At 45.7% G+C, this 24,326-nt stretch overlaps 1 protein-coding gene across 1 annotated transcript in view; it reads right to left on the bottom strand.

Moving 5' to 3' along the window:
- Positions 1-24,326, bottom strand: part of APOO (apolipoprotein O) — a 128,048-nt gene that overhangs the window by 55,000 nt on the left and 48,722 nt on the right. Inside the window, exon 4 of the mRNA XM_073616513.1 lies at positions 7,806-7,860. Coding sequence (XP_073472614.1) covers positions 7,806-7,860 — 55 coding nt within the window. The remainder of the gene's footprint in view (positions 1-7,805; positions 7,861-24,326) is intronic.

Genomic DNA, 24,326 nt, shown 5'->3' with positions numbered 1-24,326 from the left:
ACTTCAGGTCTGGTATAGATATTAAAGGGAACCCCGTGCCAAAATTTACAAAAAAAATGGCCTGGGCCCCCCCAAAAATTCATACCAGAAGCATTTAAATAAAGGAATTGTCAAAAACTGTCCTATCATTTTTAACATTTTGACAGTTTTTTAGTGAAATGGTGGGGGTACTTTTGTACCCCCTTACTATTTCACACAGGGGGGAGGGCCGGGATCTGGGGGTCCCCTTGTTAAAGGGGGCTTCCAGATTCCGATAAGCCCCCCGCCCGTAGACCCCCACAACCACCGGCCAGGGTTGTGGGGATGAGGGCCTTGTCCTCATCAACATGGGGACAAGGTGTTTTGGGGGGCTACCCCAAAGCACCCTCCCAATGTTGAGGGCATGTGGCCTGGTACGGTTCGGGAGGGGGTGCTCTCTCGTCCTCCCTCTTTTCCTGTGGCCTGCCAGGTTGCGTGCTCGGATAAGGGTCTGGTATAGATTTTTGGGGGGACCCCACGTCGTTTTTTTTTTTTTTTTAATTTTGGCGCGGGGTTCCCCTTAAAATCCATACCAGACCTGAAGGGCCTGGTATGGAATTTAGGGGGACCCCCCACATCATTTTTTTTTTTAAATTTTGGTTCGGGGTTCCCCTGTGGGGAATACCCATGCCGTTTTTATCAATGAACTTCTATGTGTATTGTCGGACCGGCAATGCATTAATAGCCGCGATTAGTTTTACTGTAAATGACTTTTTTTCCTTCGAAATGTCATTTTGCTGTCAGACTGTTCTAAACACGGAAAACATGCGCCCCTTTACAGGCATACTATAGACACCCCCCAGGTACGAAATTTAAAGGGATATTACACTTTTATTGTTTCACTTTAAGCATTATTAAAATCACTGCTCCCAAAAAACTGGCCGTTTTTAAAACTTTTTTTTGCATTGATCCATGTCCCCTGCGGCAGGACCCAGGTCCCCAAACACTTTTTATGACAATAACTTGCATATAAGCCTTTAAAATTAGCACTTTTAATTATTCATGTTCGTGTCCCATAGACTTTAACGGTGTTCACGTGTTCGAACAAACTTTTTTCCTGTTCGCATGTTCTGGTGCGAACCGAACAGGGGGGTGTTCGGCTCATCCCTAGTCAGAAGGACTAAGGGAATATGCTGTATCAGTTCAAATGGCTGTTTTTGTAACACTGACAAAACTAAGTTCAAGTCCCAAGGGTTCAAAGGTGATCTAACTGGCGGATTAATCTGCATCACCCCTTGCATAAAACCCTGGACTAAAGAATGTGTAGCAAGCGGTCTTCGAAATAAGACCGATAAAGCTAAAACAGAATAGGGGGGAAATGCATAGATCAGTGAGAACTGATCCCACGGGGTCACCAACGCATCTGTTCTGTATGCGAGTGGATCCCTTGTCCTGGGCACAAAGTTGACTAACTTAACGTTGAAACTGGACGCTAGAAGATCTACATCCGGAGTCCCCCATCTTTGGCAAACAGCCAAAAAAATGTTGGGGTGAAGAGACCATTCCCCTGGGAATAACTGCTGGCGACTCAGGTAGTCCGCCTGCCAATTCTCTACTCCCGGAATGAAGACTGCCGACAGGCACGGAACATTCCTCTCTGCCCAAGTTAGAATATGGTTCACCTCTGTCTACGCTCCAAGACTCTTGGTGCCCCCTTGGTGATTGATATAGGCCTCCGCTGTAGCATTGTCTGATTGGATCCTGACGCACTGCCCGAATCTCTAGGATATTGATGGGCAAGGCTCTTTCGGTTCTTGACCACTGTCCCTGGACAGTTGTCTTCTCTAGTACTGCTCCCCAGTCTGAATGGCTGGCGTCCAGTTAAATGGTCTGAAGGATTTTCCTTTCAGCAGATTCTGGGTTAGTAACCACCAACTGAGGCTTTGGGACACCCTTGGGGACAGCCGCATTGGCAAGTCTAAAGCTTGGATCGTTTTGTTCCAAGCAGATAGAATACTGTTTTGCAACAGTCTCGAATGGAACTGGGCATAGGGAATGGCTTTGAATGAAGCCACCATCTTTCCTAACAACCTCATGCAAAGGCGAATGGAGGCATCTCCTTTCAACCTGACCATCCGCACCAACTCTCTTATGGAGTTGATTTTTGCCAGAGGCAGTTTTAAGGAAGACTTCTCTAGGTTGAGAATCCAACCCAGAAGTTTCATGTAATTGGTTGTAATGCGTACACTTTGCTCCAAACGAGCCACCGATTAGTCTATTAGCAATAGAAGGTCTAGGTATGCCAAGACTGTTATGCCCCGTGCCCTTAACCTGGCTAGAGGTGGGGCCAGTACTTTTGTGAACACCCGGGGTGCGGTGGCTAGACCAAAGGGCAAGGCTACAAACTGAAAGTGCTGCTGTTCTACTTCAAACCGCAAAAACCTTTGGCGAGCGGGAAATATAGGGATATGCAGATACGCATCCCTGATGTTGATAATCAGAAGCCAGAAGTTCTCCTCCTTGTAGGATAGAAACTACTGACCTGATTGACTCCGTGGGAAAGGAGCGGATCTTCAGGAACTTATTTAGATTCTTTAGATCTAAAATGGGTCTGACATCTCCATTCGGTTTTGGTACCATAAAGAGGTTTGAATAAAATCCCAAACCTTGCTCTTTTGTGGGGATCTGTATGATCATCCCCTAAGTTAGTAATCGGTCTAATGCCTGAAACAGAGATTGCCTTTTCCCTGGATCTTTGGGAATGTTTGATCTCAGAAAACGAGAAGGTGGAAACTCCCGAAATTCTAGTTTGTATCCTAGAGACACCGTGGAGATGACCCATCTGTCCCGAATTTCCTCTTGCCAGACTTCTGAGTATTGCTGAAGTCTTCCCCCCACTCTGGCAGGGGGGGGGGGGGGGGGGGCGCTTCTTCATAATGAGGCTTTAGTATTCTGCTTTGCAGATTTTCGGCCCTAGGTCTTCTTCTGTGCCTGGGCCTGACCCTGAGGCTTTCCTCTAGAGTCTGACGGTGGAGGCCGTTGCCACGGCCTAGAGGCGGATGCCCCTGGCGCAGGGGAAAGCCCATTTAAATGAAGAACGTTTATACTTTCTTTTGACTGGCAAAAGAGTACTCTTCCCACTAGAAATCGTTTGGATGTATTTGTCCAAATCCTCCCCAAATAGTCGATCCCCATGAAAAGGGAAACTAGTCAGAAGACTTTTGCAAGGTGCTTCGGCTGACCAATTTTTTAACCACAGGGTCCTACGCATGTGTACTAGTACAAGCGCAAGGCGGGATGCCTGGTGAATAGAATCTTTCATGGCGTCTATGGCAAAACATAGCGCCTTTGGTAGTTCGGACAAATCACGGGCCTGTTGTGCAGGGACCTCTTTAAGGGCCTGTCTAAACTGGTCCCTGAAGGACTGACAGATGCCTATTGCCGCAACTGCAGGCTGAATAACCGCACCTGCCAAAGAAAAAGAGGATTTTTACAGAAATTCTAATCTTTTATCAGTTGGATCTTTAAGCATTTGTGCATTGTCTAATGGACAAGTTAGACTATTACTCACACTGGAAATCGCAGTGTCAATTGCTGGTACCTTCAGCTGACTCTGCTAGAGGTAGCTTGAAAGAGGCACAAACCATCTCTGTAAGAGATTGTATCAGCAATTTCTCAGATTGCGAGGCTGAAAAAGGTTCATCTACCTTTGTTTCCTCCGCAGAGGAGTAATCGGTTTGCCCTTTTTCCTGATCACCTGAGGGTAATCCCTCATCCTCTCCCCACTGTTCCCTTGGTAAGGGGTCTGAGGTGGGGGAGGGGGATCCAACACGCTTCCTATCCTTTTGGTTAGCGGATACCATTAAAGTCGCTAATTTTCCTTCTAGGCCCTGCAGGGCGGAGGAAAAAGCATCTTCAGTCACGTATACAGTGGCTGAAATGTGAGAAGCAGTTGCACCACCAATTGGTCCCAATGACTCACCCTGGCTTGCCATATCTGGTATCTCAGGCGAGGATGACAGTGTGGATACACGACTGGAGTTCCCAGCGCCTGGGGGTGGAATTTTTGGTACCTTTGAGGTGTGTCTTTTTTGGGAACCATAGTGCTGAGCACAAAAAAAACAGAGGCACTAAATAAATGCACAACATGCTGAGCAAAATAGTTTAGCAAAAGACAATGCTAATAAAACAGTTTTAGTTGTTATCAATGTTATTTCCTTTACTGGCAATGCCTGCATCCCTTACGTGCCCCCAGCGCTCTTGTGTCCTGTGTGTTCGCTGCAGCTGTGAGCGTCTGCACCATGTGCTCCTCGTGTACTTACGTCCCACACACGGCGCCACGCCGGTAAGCCACACCCCTCCGCCAATCAACGTCCCCACCTCTGTTTTAATTAGCCCTAGTCCACGCAGACGGCATTGATACGCTCCTTGAACGAGAGGGGCGGCAAGGAAGGGCTGGGAGGCAGGAAGTTTAATAACGTTCTGTGGGGAAGAGAAGAATAAACTCTAAATGAAAAGCTGCTGCTGCACCAGCCGGGAGGGGGGATACAAGCTACAGTTGTACCTCCCTCCCCCCAGGGGGGAAATGTTCTGGATGAGGATCCCCCTGGCTTGCTGAGACCACACACGTGCTGTTTAGCTGGGACTTCTGAGCTGACTGAGAGGCAATGTACTAAGGTATGCATTTACTCCCTCTAGTGAAGACTTTAGGCATGACAACATTTTACTTATGTAAGGAAAAAGCATAGGTGGACTTTTTGCTGCAGGATACTGCTGTAACAGACAGATCCAAACTTCACCCATCACTGAGGGCTGCATCTAGCAAACCTTCATGGATCGGGTCCCTATTATAGGGGTTCCACTCCCTTGGACCTGTATAGCACCCCTCAGGAAAAACTTTAAGTAATGTAGCATGACCAAAAAAGTCCAGCCCTACAAAGAGAGGAGTTACAGGCAAAAACCTCCTTCTTAAGCGAGGCCCGGGTACCATCCACCTTGGCCTCAGTGGCACTTTGGATGGATCTGGTCTATGGAGGCTGTTTAAATCCAGCAGGGATCCCTCCAGCTTGGAGCTCTTCTGAGCATATCTTCACTCGTGACCAACACCTTAAACACTGGCGAAAAAACTGAGGTACTCCTGGAAGGAGGAGGGGTTATATAGGGAGTGAACTTCCTGTATTGGGTATACCAGTGTCCATCACCTGAAGGTGCCTATATACCCATTAAGTTAATAACTATGGCTCTGTGTTCCATGATGTACGATAAAGAAAAGGTCAGCGCTCAATGGGTTAATCAATGTCAGATGGATTGCTCAATAGCAATGGTAAACAAGTTTATTGATAGTTGATCTAAAAAAACTGGATCAAAGACCAGTGTGGAAGCAGTTATAACAAGGATGGTAAAATTGAAATAGCCTACGTCATCACTGGTGGTCCCCGGGGCAGTGAGGAGCTGACAGCATCCATAGATGGAACGGTGAAGCATAGGAGGCGCCAATGATCCTATCGCACCATGAAGTCCAAAATCGGACAGTGGACCCACTCACAGGTGCTCTCAGGGCTGGCTGGATGGCGTGCTGACGAAAGAGGAGGAGAAGCCGTGGCATGCGGGACAATGGTGAGCCTCTCTACACCCGTCTGCTGGCTGGGCTGATTATCGTGCTGGTAGAGGAGGATGGGAAGGTCGCGGTCCTTGGGTGAATTTCAAGCCACTGTTCTCCAAACACACACTTGGACGGCGTGTGGCTACCTCCGATGTATGGGATGTCGTAGATGAGGACCGCCTAGTTCCAAATCAGAAAGCCGGGAGGAGCCAAGAGGAAAGAGCCAATGCCGGAGTGGGCTCGTGTGGATGGCGTCCCAAGCTGGCCAAGACTGCAGGCGGAAGAAACTCTGGGACCAGCGTGACACGCAAGCTGTACTGTTGCCGTGACTACATGTTTTGCACGCATGCGCTTTGTCAAAGTCCTTTGCTTCACCGTTCCATCCATGGATGCCGTCAGCTCCTCACTGCCAAGGGGACCACCAGTGATAACATAGGCTATTTCAATTTTACCATCCTTGTTATAACCACTTCCACACTGGTCTTTGATCCAGTTTTTTTAGATCAACTATCAATAAACTTGTTCATGTTTTACCATTGCCATTGAGCGATCCGACATTTATTAACCCATTGAGTGCTGACTTTTTTTTGCTGTATGTCATATCTCCCAGATATGCTTGTGGTTCAGCTGCACTGAGTTACATTACTGTTCACCCCCCTCCACTTTTGCACATTATCCGCAGTTTAGCGCTGTGTAAATCTGATGTTAGTATAACAATCTCCCCAGCTGTTGTATTGTGTTCTGACAGGGGGATGGCTCCCCAGTCAGAACATCCTGAGAGCCGGTCGGCAGATCTTTTTGGGTCATGCCCCTTCGACAGAAGCTGGCCAAACGGCTTCCCTGTCTTGCTTGACAAAGTCCTTATTCTAAAAGGAACCTGTTAATTAAATAAGGCCTCCATTGCTAACGTGTCAATAAAGAAGTATACTCCAGGCTGTCACTAGCTGGAGAGTCACCGACCTGAAACATGCATGTGCATATAAGTTGCGAGGACACCTGATATGTACACGATTTTTCTAGGTCAGTGATTATCTTAAGTAATGAAGGATCAGAATCCTGGAGCGGCCACTTATACGCAAATGTCAGCTCCCATATTTCTCTCCTGACAGGTTCTCATTAATAAAATCATGTAACCATATTTATATATATGTTTAATTACAGTTGCTTGGAATGTGGTGTAATGGCAGGCAGTCGCAGCTACATCCTGACCTTGAAATCACACTTTCTATTCTAAAGCTACTACAAATAATGAAAACACCACTACTGGGGATATCAAACTTTAGAGGGAAATGCTGATAAAAAGCTGCTAACTCTAGACTTTCACATGCTTAGATTTGCCTGCATTTGCTGGCCTCTTTACCTTTGGCCAACTTTCTGGATTGTTTCTGCATATTCATAGTAGTAGTTATATGAACATAGAAATAAAGTGATTGTAAGGGTTTGTTTTTTTTCTTCTTCTTAAATAACAAACATGTTATACTTACCTCCACTGTGCAGCTCGTTTTGCACAGAGTGGCCCCGAACCTGCTCTTCTGGGGTCCCCCAATGGCTCTCGTAGCTTACCTTGCGGGCACGCTTCGAGTCCAGTGTTTGGCATCCACAGAGGCCGAATGCAGGACTCGACCCTGCCCACGGCGCTCGTGTCATTGGATTTGATTGACAGCAGCGGGAGCCAATGGCTGCGCTGCTATCAATCTATCCAATCAAGAGCCCAGAACCCCGGGCAGAGAGACAGCACGTCCCCCGTGGGTCAAGTTCCAGCGCTCAGGTAAGTAAAACAGGGGGGCCGGTCACTGCCAGGTATTTTTTCACCTTGCATAGGATGCATTAAGGTGAAAAAACATGTAGGTTTACAACCCCTTTACGTATCCAAAATATAACAATACTAAAATGTTCAACCAACTAAATAAAAAAAACATAGCCAGAAATATGCGTCTTGCAGTCTATCAAACAATCCAGTGCAAAACAAATAGTGCAGCCCAAAGCCATAAAGGGCAATTTAGAAACGTGCAAATGTGTTATAGAGGTTCACAAGTGTTCTTAACAGGCTCATCTTGTGCCAAAAACAAGCATTTTAGTTGTGCAGACAGTTATTTCTTTTTTTTTTTTCTTTGTATTGCTTTTTAGTTCCCATTGGCCGCCTCATAATAACCTGCATTACAACTGTTACAGAGAACTGTAAAACATAATTTGGCAGATTATATCAATGAAAAAAAAGAATATAAAAAGCAGAGAATATAAATACTTTTTGAATGCTCCACAGCAGTCTCCACCTTAGGCTTGGTATTTGTGTATACATCCTATAAAACATGATAAATATGATATATTAATTTAAAGATTAGTAGACATCGCATACATTTGTATAGTACTGCACTACTGTAAGTAATGGCTGAAAATGCCTTACAATAGAATTTTTTTTTAGTAAAAAAAAAAAAAACTTCCTGTGCTCTGTGTTGGCATAAATGAGTTAATAGCCATACTCCTCTTCTTAAGTATTCTGCTCAGGTCTGTTAAAACAGTGTTTCTCAACCTTCTTTTAGTTGCGGCACCCTTTAAAATTTTGCACAATCTCGAAGCACTCCATTCTAAAATGTACAAAACTAAACTAATAGATCGTACAACCAATATATATATCTACATGATATTTTGTAAGGGTGACTATTTTTCTATGTATTTCTCTTGATATTTGACATTTCGCTTTGTACCACTTTTTGTACCGAATAAAAAAGTTTGTAAAAACAAAAAAAAAACCTAAACTAATAGTTTTACATAACACAGCAACATCCAACCATGTAGGAAACCCAATGTCAGAGATGATTTATTCTAACAAAGCAAATACGCCTTTACACATGGATACTGACTGGTATTTCAGTGCTTCTCAAACGAGGATGCTGTGGAGGCACCTGATGTTTCCCTTAGCAACTGATGATGTCATTGGTTGTTAGGAAGCCAGCGGCTGGAAGATTCTAATGGTGTACCATGAAAACCTGTAGCTTTGTGTAACTAAAAGGCAGGCTTCATCTACCCGCTAGCTTGTATACAATTTTTGGGCAATTTTTAGGCATTTTGCCAAGGCACCCTGAGAGACACCCTGAAGACACATGAAGGCACCCTGGTTTAAAAAGGCTGTATTAGATTATGGTAACATGGTAAAGGTATGTTCTTTGCTCTCCTTCCTTTCCTCATTATATTCTGCAGGCAGGAAATGAAGCGGCGTGTAAGCTCCCGCTAAAACAACTCAAAGCTCAAACAAGGCTGAGGACCGTCTCCCTAACCCCATGCAATAGTGCTGGGCCAAGCACCAGCAATGTCACATGAGAAAAACAGGAAATCTGATGCTGCTCCATACCAAGAGCACTGTGTTTTTTTCTTCACTTTTTCTTCACTCTGTTAGGATAAACAGAGTTATGAGCTTCTGGGGAAGGGGGCATTAAGATTATTATTATTATACAGGATTTATATAGCATCAACAGTTTACGCAGTGCTTTACAACATTAGGGCAGACAGTACAAGTACAATACAATTCAATACAGGAGGAATCAGAGGGCCCTGCTCGTTAGAGCTTACAATCTAGGAGGGAGGGTCAAGTTATACAAAAGGGTAATAGCTGTGGGGGATGAGCTAATGGAGAAAATAGTGCAGTTGTTAGATGGAGGCAGGTTAGGCTTTTCTGAAGAGGAAAGTTTTCAGGGATACCCTAAAAGTGGATAAATTTGGAGACAGTCTGACAGATAGGGGTAGGGAATTCCAGAGGATGGGCGAGGCTCGGGAGAAGTCCTGGAGGCGGATATGGAAGGAGGTGATGAGGGAGCTAGAGAGCAGGAGGTCATGGGAGGAACGGAGATGGCGATTAGGTTGGTATTTTGAGACTAGGTTAGTGATATAGCTGGGGGCAGAGTTGTGGATGGCTTTGTAACTTATTGTTAGTATTTTGAATTTAATTCGTTGGGCGAGTGGCAGCCAATGGAGGGATTGGCAGAGAGGGGTAGCAGACACTGAGCGGTTTTTGTTAGGTGGGTGAGTCTGGCAGCAGCATTCATGATGGACTGAAGGGGGGATAGTCTATTTAAAGGTAAGTCAATGAGGAGGGAGTTGCAGTAGTCGAGGCGAGAGATAACCAGGGAGTAAATCAGGGGCTTTGTGGTTTCATTGGTTAGAAAGGGATGTAGTTTAGAGATGTTGCGGAGGTTGAGGCGGCAAGCTTTGGAAAGTGATTGGATGTGAGGCCGAAAGGAGAGTTCAGAGTCCAGGATAACACCTAGCACCCTGACATGTGGGGACGGGTGGATGGTTTTGCCATTGCTCTTGACAGAGAAGTCAGGGGAAGAGGCACGTGGTGGAGGAAATATTTTAAGCTCTATTTTGGACAAGTTGAGTTTGAGAAAGTGGTGTGACATCCATACAGATATGTCAGTTAGTAAGTTAGTGATGCGTGAGGAGACTGGTGGAGTGAGTTGAGGGGTGGAGAGATAGATTTGTGTGTCGTCAGCATAGAAATGATATTGAAAGCCATGAGAGGCTATCAGCTGACTCAGGGAAGAGGTGTAGATGGAAAATAAAAGGGGTCCAAGAACAGAACCTTGGGGGACCCCGACAGAGAAGCGAAGAGGAGTGGAGGAAGTAGAATTGTACTGAACCTATTTCTTTGCCTTAATTGTGTAAAAAGGTTTGCTTAAAGACATGCACAAGAGACATGCTTAAATATCCCTCTAAGAACCTTCAAGTTATTTTTATTACCAGTACATCTCCCCTTTTTATTTCTAAATAATATAAAGACTCTACATAACACTTTGAGCTCTGTGTTGTCCTTGTGAAAATTCAGGAAAGTTGCTTACAAATCTAAAGCTAAATTGATAAATTGAGGCAAAATTAGAACACATTGCACACATAATAGATGAGGATGGTTACAGATGACACAAAGAAGGCAACTGTACTATATACCTCCTTTTCCTCAATTTTTACGCAGAAAAAATAAGGGTTTACCAACCGCGACTATACTGTTAATGGCACAACACATGACATCCCCTCATGGCTAACTGAGGCTGGAGTCAGGGAAAGACTTAATAAACTTAACACAAATAAATCACCTAGACCAGATGGCTTACACCTGAGAGTCCTCAGAGAACTCAGTCAGGTTAAAGCCAGGCCATTGTTCCTAATCTTTGTGGACAGCATTATGACAGGATTGGTACCAGCTGATTGGAGAAAAGCCAATGTGGTACCAATATTCAAAAAAGGACAGAGACATATTCCTGGGAATTACAGGCCAGTCAGCTTAACATCAATAGTGGTTAAATTATTGGAAGGGTTTATTAGGGACTATATCCAAAGATTTACAGAGGAAAAGAATATAATTAGCGGTAATCAGCATGGGTTTGCGAAAGGCTGTTCCTGCCAGACCAATCTGCTAACATTTTACAAGGAAGTGAGCTGCCACAGCTGGATGGCCTGTGGACTTAATGTATCTGGATTTTGCAAAAGCATTTGATACAGTCCCCCATAAATGCTTAATATACAATTTGAGATCTGCAGGCATGGACCATATGGTTTGTGCTTGGGTAAAAAACTGGTTACAGGGATGTGTCCAAAGGGTGGTGATAAATAACATGTACTCAGACTGGTCTAGTCTGGATTGGTGAGTGGAGTACCCCAAGGTTCTGTGTTCCAGAGATTGACGGATGGTGCAGCAGAAGATTTCCACCGGAGTACAATGTCCTTGCGTGCATAACAGACTAATAATCCCAGGAGTGTTCTGACTGCTCGACTATGAGCCAGAGGGTCGACAAGACCCATCAGGCACACCTCCACTGTCAGCAGTATCTGGATGGTGGCCACAGTGGAAATAATCGTAGCTACCTCTCTCCAAAAATGTTTTTTCTTTCTCGAACATCACGGGACACAGAGCCACAGTAATTACTGATGGGTTATATAGGTATCACTGGTGATTGGACACTGGCACACACTATCAGGAAGTTCAACCCCCTATATAATCCCTCCCCCTTGCAGGGATACCTCAGTTTTTACGCCAGTGTCTTAGGTGATGGACGTGTAAAGATGTCCTGTGCTGAGCTCCAAAGGGAATATCCTAAGATCCTATACTGGGGCAAGCCAGGCGAACCGGATCCATTCAAAGTGTCTTTTCATGGCCGAATTGAATGGTACCCGGGCCTCGTGTCCGAAGAAACGAGGTTTTACCCGTAATGCTTCGCTTTTTAGAGAGCTGGACCCCGCAGATCAGAAAATGGCTTTAAACTTCCTAATTTCTGGCGAGGTGCTTTACGGTCCCAGAACTGTTGGATCCCCCTACTGATGGGGGCCCCAGTCTCTGACGGTTTTTTCAAACGGAGCCCACCGTGAGAGGTGAAGATTGGGTCTGTGTAAACAGCACCCTGCGGCTGGATAAGGTAAGAGGAGATTCCACAGAATTTTTGAGTTCTAGTGGCTTTTCTCCTTTAAGGTAAATGCATGCTATGCCTATTGTGACCACCGGGGGCTGCCAAGAGCACAAACCTACACATGCTGACTGACTGTCTCAGGTGTTCAGTGCTGATTATGTCCCAGCATCTCAAAGCAGGCTGCAAGCAGGTAAGGTGGAAAGGGGGATTTCTCATGTTTGAATGTTCCCCCCAGGCTAGAGAGGGGCCACAGGGGTCTAGAAAGTGGTTATACCACCCGGGCTCTGCGGCCTAATGGCCACCATCTCTGAAGATAGCCGTTCAGGCAAATCTTGTTACCAGCCTCCCTCCCTCCCCCCCCCATCCCCAGCCTTTTCTCCAGAAGCATGACAGGAGAGTCGGCAGTGCGGGAAGCGCTCGTTTTTTTCAAAACTCGAGGGGGGGGGGCGGTAGAGGAGGGGGCGGGACGTCAGCACAGAGTGTTTAGACTCCCACTCAGGCCAGCTGCAGGCTATTAAAGGCACTCTGTACAGGTGCACTCAGCCTTCTGAGAGACACAGAGCTGACGGTCGCATGTAAGGTGGGACACAGGCATTCTCCTAGGCAGCATTTACTGAAGTAACACCAGACTGAGCATTGGGTAGCAAGGCTTTTAGCCAGACTACATCGCTCAGCGGGCAGTGTTCATTTGTATACCTCACACCTTGTTGCTTTGCACTATGGGTAGAAGAGGTTCAAGCACGCCAGGAACCAGAGACACTAGGGGATCTCGTTCAGGTTCTGAGGGCCCCCTGTCGGCAGCATCCTCCCCCCCTAAAGATGGGCCAGGGACGGCTAGCCAGGGAGAGCCATCGGGGTCAGGGGCTACACCTGCTTCTGGCACTTCAGCCCCTGTATATATTACACAAGAGGTTTTTTCCTCAACCATTAATGGTCTAGAGGAAAGATTAATGGCCGTGATTACGTCTTCACTCAGTGGAAGAAAACGCACTAGGCTTTCCTCTGTTCCCCAAGACCCTCAGACAGAGGAGCTCTGGGATAAAGGAGATGAATCCCTTTCAGAGGATCGGGATGGGATGGATGATTCCTCTTCGGAGGATTCAGGTGGAGAGGGACCCTCTGCGACTTCCCAAGAGGAGAAAGTCTTAGTGCAGATCCTCACTGGATTGGTCCGCTCCACATTTAAGTTGCCCATACCTGAAACTGCTAAAGAATTCTCTTCTGCTTTGGGGTCACTGAAACCTTTCCAAACAGCACATGCTTTTCCTGTTCATACTTTACTTGAAAAGCTTATTTATTCTGAGTGGGATCACCCAGACAAACGTTTTTTTCCGCCGAGAAAGTTTTCAACACTTTATCCGATGGAAGAAAAGTTTATTAAAATGTGGGGAATACCGGCTATTGATGCCGCCATTTCCTCCGTAAATAATAGCCTGACTTGTCCTGTACACAATGCTCAGATGCTCAGGGATCCTGTAGATAAAAGGATGGAATCCCTATTGAAGGATGTTTTCTCCTTAGCAGGATCAGTGGCCCAACCTGCAGTAGCAGCGATTGGAGTCTGTCAATACTTAAGAGACCATGTTAAGCAGGTCATCAAAGTATTACCTGAACAGCAGGCCCAGGGGTTTGCTAACCTTCCAGCGGCCTTATGCTTTGTGGTTGACGCCATTAGAGATTCTATCGTGCAAACCTCCCGTCTTTCACTGGGGTTGGTGCATATACGTAGAATCCTATGGTTGAAAAATTGGTCAGCCGAAGCACCATGTAAGAAGCTACTGGCTGGGTTTCCATTTCGTGGTGCAAGGTTGTTTGGAGAGGACTTGGATAACTATATCAAGAGAATCTCTTGTGGGAAAAGCACTCTCTTACCTGTCAAGAAGAAGAGTAAGCGTCCCTCTTTCAAACGGACTCTTTCCCCAGCGCCGGGGGCTTCAGCCTCCAGGCAGTCTCGACGGCCGCCTCCATCGGGGTCCAGAGACAAGAGTCAACCCCAGGGACAAAAGAAGTCCTGGGGAAAGAAGCCTACTAGGCAAAACACTAACACCTCTGCATGAGGGGGCGCCCCCGCTCACTCGAGTGGGGGGAAGACTGCGACAGTTCTCAGAGCTCTGGCACGAGGACTTCCAGGACAGATGGGTAGTCTCCACGGTAACCTTAGGGTACAAGCTGGAGTTTCAGGAATTCCCTTCTCCTCGGTCCCTTAGATCAAATGTTCCCAGAGACCCAGAGAAGAAGCAGTCGCTCCTTCTAGCGTTAGAGCGACTTTTGTCGCAGGAGGTCATTATGATAGTTCCCGCAAAGGACCAGGGATTGGGCTTCTATTCCAACCTTTTTACGGTCCAAAAGCCAAATGGGGATGTCAGGCCCATTTTGGACTTAAGGGATCTGAACCGATTCCTAAGGATTCAATCCTTCCGCATGGAATCAATTCGAACAGTAGTTCCCACCCTGCAGGGAGGAGAATTTCTGGCATCAATAGACATCAGAGATGCATATCTGCATGTGCCCATTTTTCCTGCTCATCAGAAGTTTCTGCTCTTCGAGGAAGGAGGGCGCCATTTCCAGTTTGTGGCTCTGCCTTTCGGGATAGCCACTGCACCTCGAGTGTTCACAAAGATCTTGGCTCCTTCTCTGGCCAGATTAAGGGCTCGGGGTATAGCTGTCATAGCATACCTAGACGACCTACTCTTGATAGACCGGTCGGTAGCCTCTTTGAATGGAAACTTGAGGACCACGGTCAGGTATCTAGAACACCTGGGTTGGATCCTCAACTTAGAAAAGTCTTTCCTAAAACCAGTAAGAAGACTGGAGTATTTAGGTCTGATTATAGATACAAGCCAGGAGAAAATATTTCTACCCCAGGCAAAGATCACTGCTTTGAGAGAGCTGATTCTGACAGTAAGGACCAAGAAGGGTCCCTCAGTCCGCCTTTGTATGAGGCTACTAGGGAAGATGGTGTCTTCATTCGAAGCAGTTCCCTATGCTCAGTTTCACTCAAGAATGCTGCAACACAGTATTCTGTCGACCTGGAACAAGAAGGTTCAGGCATTAGACTTTCCGATGCACCTGTCGCATGCGGTGCGTCAGAGCCTCAATTGGTGGCTCATACCCGAAAACCTGCAGAAGGGGAAATCCTTTCTACCGGTTACCTGGATGGTGGTAACAACAGATGCCAGTCTGTCAGGTTGGGGAGCAGTTCTGGAACAGGCTGCGGTCCAAGGGGTATGGTCCAAGACAGAGAGGACCTTACCCATCAACATTCTGGAGATCCGGGCGATACATCTAGCTCTAAAAGCCTGGACTATCAGGCTACAGGGTTGTCCGGTCAGGATCCAGTCCGACAATGCCACAGCAGTGGCTTATGTCAATCATCAGGGAGGCACCCGGAGCCGAGCTGCTCAAAAAGAGGTGAACCAGATCTTAGTCTGGGCAGAGATGCATGTTTCATGCATATCGGCAGTTTTCATCCCGGGAATAGAGAATTGGCAGGCGGACTATCTAAGTCGCCAGCAGTTACTTCCAGGGGAATGGTCTCTGCATCCCGACGTCTTTTGGGCCATATGCCAAAGATGGGGGGTTCCAGATGTAGATCTCTTTGCATCCCGATTCAACAATAAGATAGACAGATTTGTGGCAAGGACAAAAGATCCTCTTGCATGCGGGACGGATGCGTTGGTGATTCCGTGGCATCGGTTCTCACGGATTTACGCATTCCCGCCTATTCTGCTACTACCACGACTCCTTCGCAGGATCAGGCAGGAAAGGAAGTCGGTACTTCTGGTGGCCCCCGCTTGGCACAGAAGGACTTGGTATGCAGAAATAGTAAAGATGACGGTGGGTTCCCCGTGGACCCTACCGGTACGCCCAGACCTGTTATCTCAAGGTCCAGTGTTCCATCCTGCCTTACAAACGCTAAATTTGACGGTTTGGCTATTGAGACCCACGTTCTGAAGAGTCGTGGGCTCTCAGGTCCTGTCATATCTTGATTAATGCAAGGAAGCCAGCTTCCAGGATGATTTATCATAGAGTCTGGAAGGCTTATATAACCTGGTGTGAATCCAGAGGTTGGCATCCCAGGAAATATGTCATAGGTAGAATCCTTGATTTTCTACAGATGGGATTAGAGATGAAGCTGGCCTTGAGTACCATCAAGGGCCAGGTCTCTGCTTTATCAGTATTATTTCAGCAGCCACTTGCTTCGCATTCTTTAGTCCGAAACTTTATGCAGGGGGTGATGCGTCTTAATCCTCCGGTTAAAGCGCCCCTAAACCCCTGGGACTTGAATTTGGTCCTGGCTGTGTTACAGAAACAGCCTTTTGAACCAATAAGTCAGATTCCTTTGGTCTTGTTGACAAGGAAATTAATTTTTCTGGTGGCCATCTCTTCTGCTAGAAGAGTATCAGAATTAGCAGCTCTTTCCTGTAAGGAGCCTTATTTGATTATACACAAGGATAGAGTGGTACTACGCCCTCATCCTAGTTTTTTACCGAAGGTGGTTTCTGATTTTCATTTAAACCAAGACATTGTTCTACCTTCCTTTTTTCCAGATCCCTGTTCTCCGGAAGAGAGATCTCTACATTCGTTGGATGTAGTAAGAGCAGTTAAGGCCTATCTAGGGGCAACTACTCAGATCCGCAAGACGGATGTTTTGTTTGTGCTGCCAGAGGGTCCCAATAGAGGACAGGCAGCGTCAAAAGCTACCATTTCTAAATGGATTCGACAGTTGATCATTCAAGCTTACGGTTTGAAACAGAAGATTCCTCAGTTTCAGATCAGGGAACATTCCACAAGGGCTATTGGTGCTTCTTGGGCGGTGCATCACCGGGCCTCTATGGCTCAAATCTGCAAGGCCGCAACCTGGTCTTCAGTTCATACATTCACCAGATTCTATCAGGTGGATGTGAGAAGGCATGAGGATATCGCCTTTGGGCGTAGTGTGTGCTGCAGGCAGCGGTACAGGGTCCTCAGGTCTGATTGCACCCTACTTGGTCGTGGTTCCCCCCCCTCAGGTAGCATTGCTCTGGGACATCCCATCAGTAATTACTGTGGCTCTGTGTCCCGTGATGTTCGAGAAAGAAAATAGGATTTTTTAAAACAGCTTACCTGTAAAATCCTTTTCTTTCGAAGGACATCACGGGACACAGAGGTCCCGCCCCTCTTCTAATACACTATATTGCTTGGCTACAAAACTGAGGTATCCCTGCAAGGGGGAGGGATTATATAGGGGGTTGAACTTCCTGATAGGGTGTGCCAGTGTCCAATCACCAGTGATACCTATATAACCCATCAGTAATTACTGTGGCTCTGTGTCCCGTGATGTCCTTCGAAAGAAAAGGATTTTACAGGTAAGCTGTTTTAAAAAATCCCATTATTTGAGGACAGGTCCAAAATACATGAATAAAACCCGCCGACGGAGCAACACACCTCCAGCACTAAGCTGGGATAGACGAGTATATTTTATGTAGACGTGAGGGTGTGTAATACACTCTATGCATGATCTTAAACTGTATTAGTCTGTCTCTTGCTGAAACCAATTGTGTGAAGGAGCATTCCCATGCATCTTCCAAAACCTCCGTATCCATGTCAGGGAAGTCCTCCACCCACTTGGCCTTAAGAGTTTCAAGTCCCGTGTGTATATTAGGTGACAATGCTTTGTATATGTTGGACAGAGGCTTGGTTACAGATCCGTCTCTGAGTAAGTCTTCCAGAGACAAAGTATAAAAAGTCATTTAAAAGTTTTCAAATTGAGTACTAAAAGCATGCCTAAGCTGCAAGAACCTAAACAAATATGAGTTAGGTAGTTCGTATTTCTGTTTCAATCCATCAAAGGTCTTCAATTGACCCCCGATATAAATCTCATCCACATATTTAATACCCTTAAGTGCCCAGATATTAGGATCTGGAATTGACATAAACTCTGACAGTGATGGGTTAAACCAAAGGGGAGTAAATGGTGAGATATGTCCAGCAGGCATGGGGCGCAGAGAGCGAGCCGCTGACCACGCCCTCAGGACAGTTCGCATAGCCACTGTCAGGTGAAAAGGTGCAGAGGGCCCACGATAGATTAAGTTCCACAACGCCTCATAGGAAACATGCTGCTTCCAGAACCACTGCTGCGTTGGACTCATCAGAAACTAACCAATTGTGTGTGTGCGACAACTGGGCTGCCAAGAAGTATTTATGTAGGTTGGGACAAGCCAAACCCCGCTCCTTCCAAGGTCTCTGCAACAATGCCAACTTAAATCTCGACTGGCCTGTGCCCCAGGGAAGCGGAACACCTTCTTCTTAGGTATCCACACAGGGGGATGTCTAAGAACATAGAGAAAAGCAGACAAGAGCATCATCTTGAATACATTGATTCGCCCAATCGGGGAAAGGGGAAGATGAGCCCATGCTTTTAGTTTAGCTTTCATGTTTTGTATCAACGGAGTTAGGTTCAATATATAGAACTCAGCAGTAGATGAGGAAATGTAGATAGCCATGTTTTTAATTTTGTTGGTCCATATTAAAAGGGGAGATTAGGGTCTTGTAAAGATTTTGCCACAGTGTCAATCGGCAATATTTGGGATTTGTCCCAGTTGAATTTGAGTCCTGAGCAGTCAGTGAAACCGGAGAGGATGCCTAGAGCTGCTTGAAGGGACCTGAGCCATTTAGGAATAGAATGAGATTGTCTGCATACATGGCTAGTTTTTCATGTATGGAGCCGACCTGGATGCCCCTGACCATGTTCGCTTTTCTAAGGGCTGAGGCAAGTGGCTCCATCACCAGGGCAAGGAGTGCTGGTGATAACTGGCAACCTTGTCTCATTCACCTTGCCAATTGTGAAGGGGGGCAAGAGGGCGCCACCTAGTTTAACCCATGCTGTTGGGCACCTATATAGAATTTCAATCCACCTGCAGAATTCAACCCCAAATCCCATGACCTTCAGAGCTGAGGACACATATGTCCAAGCCACCGAATCAAATGCCTTCTCTATATCCAATGCCACCAGTACCCTAGTGGAGTTCTCAGAAGACGATAATTGCAAGTGAGTGAAAACTCTGCGTAAGTTGATGTCCGTCGATAAACCCAGTTTGAACTATGTTGACCAAAGATGGGAGAATCGTCTGTAATCGAGTTGCCAACATTTTGGTTAATATCTTTAAGTCATAATTTAGTAAAGAGATCGGCCTGTATGAGGCACAATGGGACTTGTCCTTAAACGGTTTAGGATTTAAAACAATATGAGCTTGGTACATAGAAGGGGGCAGGGACATCTGTTTTTTACACTCAGCGTACACCTATAAAAGTTTAGGTGCAATTAGTGCTGAATATGTTTTGTACCAGTCGCCAGGAAGGCCGTCTGGGCCTAGTTTTTTGTAGCCTGGAAACGAGCAGATCGCTACTTCTATTTCCTCGGCAGTAAAATCCCTATCCAGAAACTCACAATCTTCCTGTGATAGAGTAGATAAATGTAAGGACTGTAGATAGTCCGTAATCAGCTCAGCAGGCCAATTAGGGTATGCTGTATAGAGATTTTCATAGAAATATTTAAATTCATTCAAGATTTGATCAGAATCAGAGACATCTTTGCCATCTGAGCAACAAATTTCAGACCCCACCGTTTGCATTTTAGATTCAGCAATCAGATTTGCCAGAAGTTTACTATTCTTGTCTCCGGACACAAAGATCCTTCCAGCCAATGAACCTAGATCTAGGTGCGTGGCCGAAATAAGATGAAGATACAGAGCTCTTCTCATCTCGGCCAATTGGCTGAAATGATCAGGCGTCGGGGAGTCGGAAAAATCCTCAGCAGCTTCAGTTTCTCTGGATTCAAGCTGCTGTATTTGAGAGGACATCTCAGATCTGACTGCCTTGATAGCTGAGATGTACCGTCCCCTAGTGTTGGCTTTAAAAGCCTCCCAGACCACAAGAGTTGAGGCGCAGCCCTCATTAAGGTCCCAGTATTGTAGTATTTTAGGGGAAACCATCTCCTCAACCTTAGAAATGCTAGCGTCTTGCAGCTAAGTTTTTGCAAGACCCTCACTCCTGTGCTCTGACAACACCAACTTAACCTCCAGAGGGGCATGGTCAGAGAGGCCCGCAGGTAGGTACGAGACGTCCCCCACCACCGCCAAAGCACAGGTGTTGCCAAAAGACCAGGTCGAACCTGAATCCCGATTTATGAGTAGTGGAGTGAAAGGAGTAGGCCCTATTATTTTGGAGTTTCCATCTCCAAATTTCAGTGTAGTTAAAGGCCTGTGCCCAGTGGAGTAAATCAGGTGTATAAACTCTATTAGGATTAGAAGAGTTTAAAGATGAGTCTAAAGTGGAATCAAAGTCTCCTGCTATATACAGCCTAGAGAATTGTAGTGTGGCCAATTTTTTGTATACCTTGTACAAGACCCGCTGGTTGAAAGGAGGGGGAACATATACATTGACCAGAGCATACACAATCACCTTAATTTCCAGCAAGAGAAGAATATACCGACCCTCCTGGTCAGTCACCAACTGAATAACCTTATATGCAAGGAACTTGGCCAATAATATAGCCACTCCCCTTGCAAAGCTAGAGTAAGTTGTATGAAACGACTGCTGTACCCAGGGCCTTCGGAGGGCAAGAATTTTGTTGCCCAGGAGATGTGTCTCCTGTAGGAACAAAATATGCGGTTTGTGATGATTTAGGTACTTGAACATCAAAGCTCTCTTAATCATTTAGTCCCCACATATTCCAAGATATCAGTTTTAGTTTCGTAGCCATCTTGGACATATAGTAAAATAACCGGATGACACGTAGATGAGGGGCTTCATCCCATTTGAGATCTGAGAGAGAAAGCAAAGTAGGGCAGTTCTGAAGAAAAGGAGTACCATTATAGCATAGTAAAATAACCAATCGTTCAGTGGATGTAGAGCGTACAAAACCAAAAAATAAAAAAATATTGAACTCCCTACTGATCATAGAGTACCCCAACAAAAACTAAAAAAAAAAAACTAAGCCAGTTTTATCCCCTAAACCTGTTCAGAAACACCTACTGGCCGGAAACCCTAACAAAATATCCAGTCAGTTTTATATCGTAAGCTCAACTTAAACTTTAGCTATTATAAGGTCTCTCCAGGTGAGTGGAGAATGGCAGGTCAACAACTTCAGGTGATCTCTTCGGGAACAAACTGTGAGGAGAGGTGCGAAACTAACTTAGAGTTACTCGGGAGGCAACTCCGGTGCTTGCAGCTAAATTGGAAGGATAAAACAAGTGAGGATGTGGAGAATCTGTGCATCAGGTGAGTTTAAGAGGGAGATCCTTATCTCAAAGTGGTCGGCCAGTCGTCAGCATCCGCCGGATTGTCAAAGAAACGAACCATTCCATCACACTGGACTGGGAGGCGACTGGGATAAAACATGCGGTACTTAATAACTTTATCTCTGAGCCGTTTAGGGACGTCATTGAAGGTTTTTCTCTTCCTCTGAAGCTCGACTGAGAAATCAGGGAAGAGGAGAAAGAGACATTGCTGTATTTGAGGGCTGGATGCCTGCGAGCTTCAGAAAGGATCCTATCCCTGTCATGGTAATTGAGAAACCGGACTAAAAAGGGTCTAGGTGGATTTCCAGGAATTGCTCCGCCCGTGGGCACCTGATGGGCTCTTTCAACCACATAAGTGGAGTGGACATTTGTGAATCCCAGCAGGTTTTTAAAGAATTCCTCTGCAAATTCTGTTGGATGATACCCTTCATCTCCCTCAGGCAGGCCAGGAACTTGCACATTTTTGCGTCTCAGCCAGTTTTCCGCGTCATCTGATTTTGCAACAGGATCTGCACTGTGCATTGCAACTCATTAATGGAGGTGACATGGGTGGCAGTAAGATCTTCATTAGCGGATTTTCTAGACCCAGTCTCATCCATTCTCCCCATTATTTTGTCCAGGTCATTCCATATGAGGTTGCACTCTTCGGCAAGGTGATCTATGTGTACCAGAAAGGAGGCTCTGCTCTGTTCAATCACAGAAAGGAGTGTTGTGCTATCCTGTGGCAGGGGGGCTGACGCATCCGCCACCTGGGCCTCCCTGGGCTCCATTTCGGCCAGCAAGGCCTGAGGCCTCCAAAGCAAGCTGGCATCCGGCTGCGGTGAAGGAAGTGGGGACAACTTATGCTGAGGATGTGTCTTAGTGGCCTTGGAAGTCTTTTTCTTTGAGGACATCTGCCCTGGATACACCACAGGGAGCGGCCGATAGGCTTATATACTGCTGCAAGGAGGCAGGGGTATGAGAGGGAGAGATGAGGCTGCGAGTCCCCCCACTCTGGGTGTAAGGATGGCAGAGGCTCAGGATGCGCCGGCGGGACTAGGGCCTTGAAGATGGCGGCGGCCGCAGGGAGGTATACACTATGGCGGCCCAGATATCACCACGGGTGGGCAGCAAATGCTCTCATTATCTGGCCCAGGGCAAGGCAGAGGGTGAGGAGAAATGGTCTGGGAAGCTTGCAATGCTCACCGGACCACTGGATGCACAGATGGTAAAGGATTGTGACAAGGATTCCCAGGGCTCCTCTCCAACATGTCCGCCGCTGCTCACATCCAGACAAGCCCGCACACAAAAATGTAAGGTTTGGCATGTTGGGTATCTATTTACTCGGTGCAACCTTATCTTTTATATTTTACCAAAAATTTGGATAATTTATTGCATTTGTTTGCCATAAAATTCACGCTAGTGTGTTTTTTTACTGAAGTTTTGCCTTTCCTAGACCTTTGCGGTAATATTGTGTGATTACAAGGAAAATCTGCGCTAATCTATAATAGGTAAAAACAAGCAGCCAGCATAGTTTGTTGATATCTGAACGTGAAAATCCAAATTGTGTATAATGCGGCACTGAAAATGACAACTGGAAAAACAGTCCAAAAAAGATCTGGAGAGCAGGAGGAATCCAATCACCAGCGTGCATATACAAAGGGGCACTCAACACCCACCACGTGATAAGGTAGTCTGCTTACCAGATGGCTGTAAAACATAGGCATGTATAGATATTCTCAGTAACATCCAGCAAGTTCAGCTCTCTGGAACCCCTCATCAATACAGACAGCAATATCCGGATGGTTTTCTCCACAGATCAATGTCTCCCAGAAATCACACCAGAAGTAGGAATTTCAATAACGTAGTCAGCAAATACCAATGAAGAGAAATAAGTGACCCATAGTGAAGCCCGTAATAAAAATAAAAGCAATTTATTGTAATAACTTACAGTTTGAGTTCAGGAATGCATGCATCAAATAAGACAATCGGCTGCAGGGTTCAGCGTGCTGGTGTCAACCTGCCTGACATATTTCATCACAACGGATGTCTCTGAAGACAATATAGAAAATATGCAAAGTGGTTGGAGGGAAGCTTCAGAATGGCAAAGATGTTTTTATTACAAATTATGTGAGCAAACTGCAGTTCCTCTTTACGGCCAAAACCATAAACAACTTGGATGACAGTGGAGTTTGGCGTTACACGTTCTTGGGTTTGAATATTTATTGGATATGCCAGATAATTACTATAGCTATAAACAGGTTCATCATCTATGGTCACTACGGTCCCTTTAATCTAAAGCAAAAACAAACTTTTTTCTTTTTACTTTTTGCAAGTTCAAGCTATTCATTAAACACTGAAAGTCTGAGGCAACACAAATATTGGTTTAGGCAAGAAAAAAAGGACGGAAAGAACTAGTCTGAAAAGAGTGAAGGCTATGTAACCATGGCAAAAAGTGCTTACCATCTGATGGACCTAATCCTTTCTAAATTACAATCTCTCCTCTGCACAGCTAAGTCATAATATGTTCTACTTTACCAAACCATTTCTCCTGATAAGCAATACATCAAGTGACTGGACTGTGTCGTGTATCCAAATGCCTTACTAAGTAATTTATCATAGAAAATACAGTATGTGACGGCTGTAATATGGAAAAAAGATTACATAAAGGAACCTGCAAACATGAAGGCGGTTTTCTGCAGCTATTCTACACAGTAAACACTAAACGATCTAGGTGAATTCTATTCTATGTGTTATGGATGTTGCACATTCTATCACACACTTTCAGATGAGGGAATATCACACCTCATCTCCATAATGTAAGGGACAGTGTTCTGTCGTCCAGCTTGGGAGAAATGAGCAGGACTCACAACACTGATTTCAGTGCATTACAGGAAGTTAGAAATATACTAACTTGCAAATAAACCAGTTAGTTTCCTTCACTTGCAGCATTTTATAGGAAGACAAAACATGGGGAAATGTGGAGAGGGAGAAAGAGAGAATCTTGTACAATACAAACAATTTTTAAAGGAGAAGTACAGCCAAAGTTACTTCTCCTGTGACCCGTTTTCAGCAGACAGCGGGCTGAAGCCCCACTGTTGGCTGATGTCA

This window comes from Aquarana catesbeiana, linkage group LG02 (genome assembly GCF_042186555.1).
Source record: "Aquarana catesbeiana isolate 2022-GZ linkage group LG02, ASM4218655v1, whole genome shotgun sequence".
Taxonomy (NCBI): Eukaryota; Metazoa; Chordata; class Amphibia; order Anura; family Ranidae; genus Aquarana; species Aquarana catesbeiana.
Note: the sequence above shows the minus strand (reverse complement) of the source record. Positions and strands in the feature narration are given on the sequence as shown.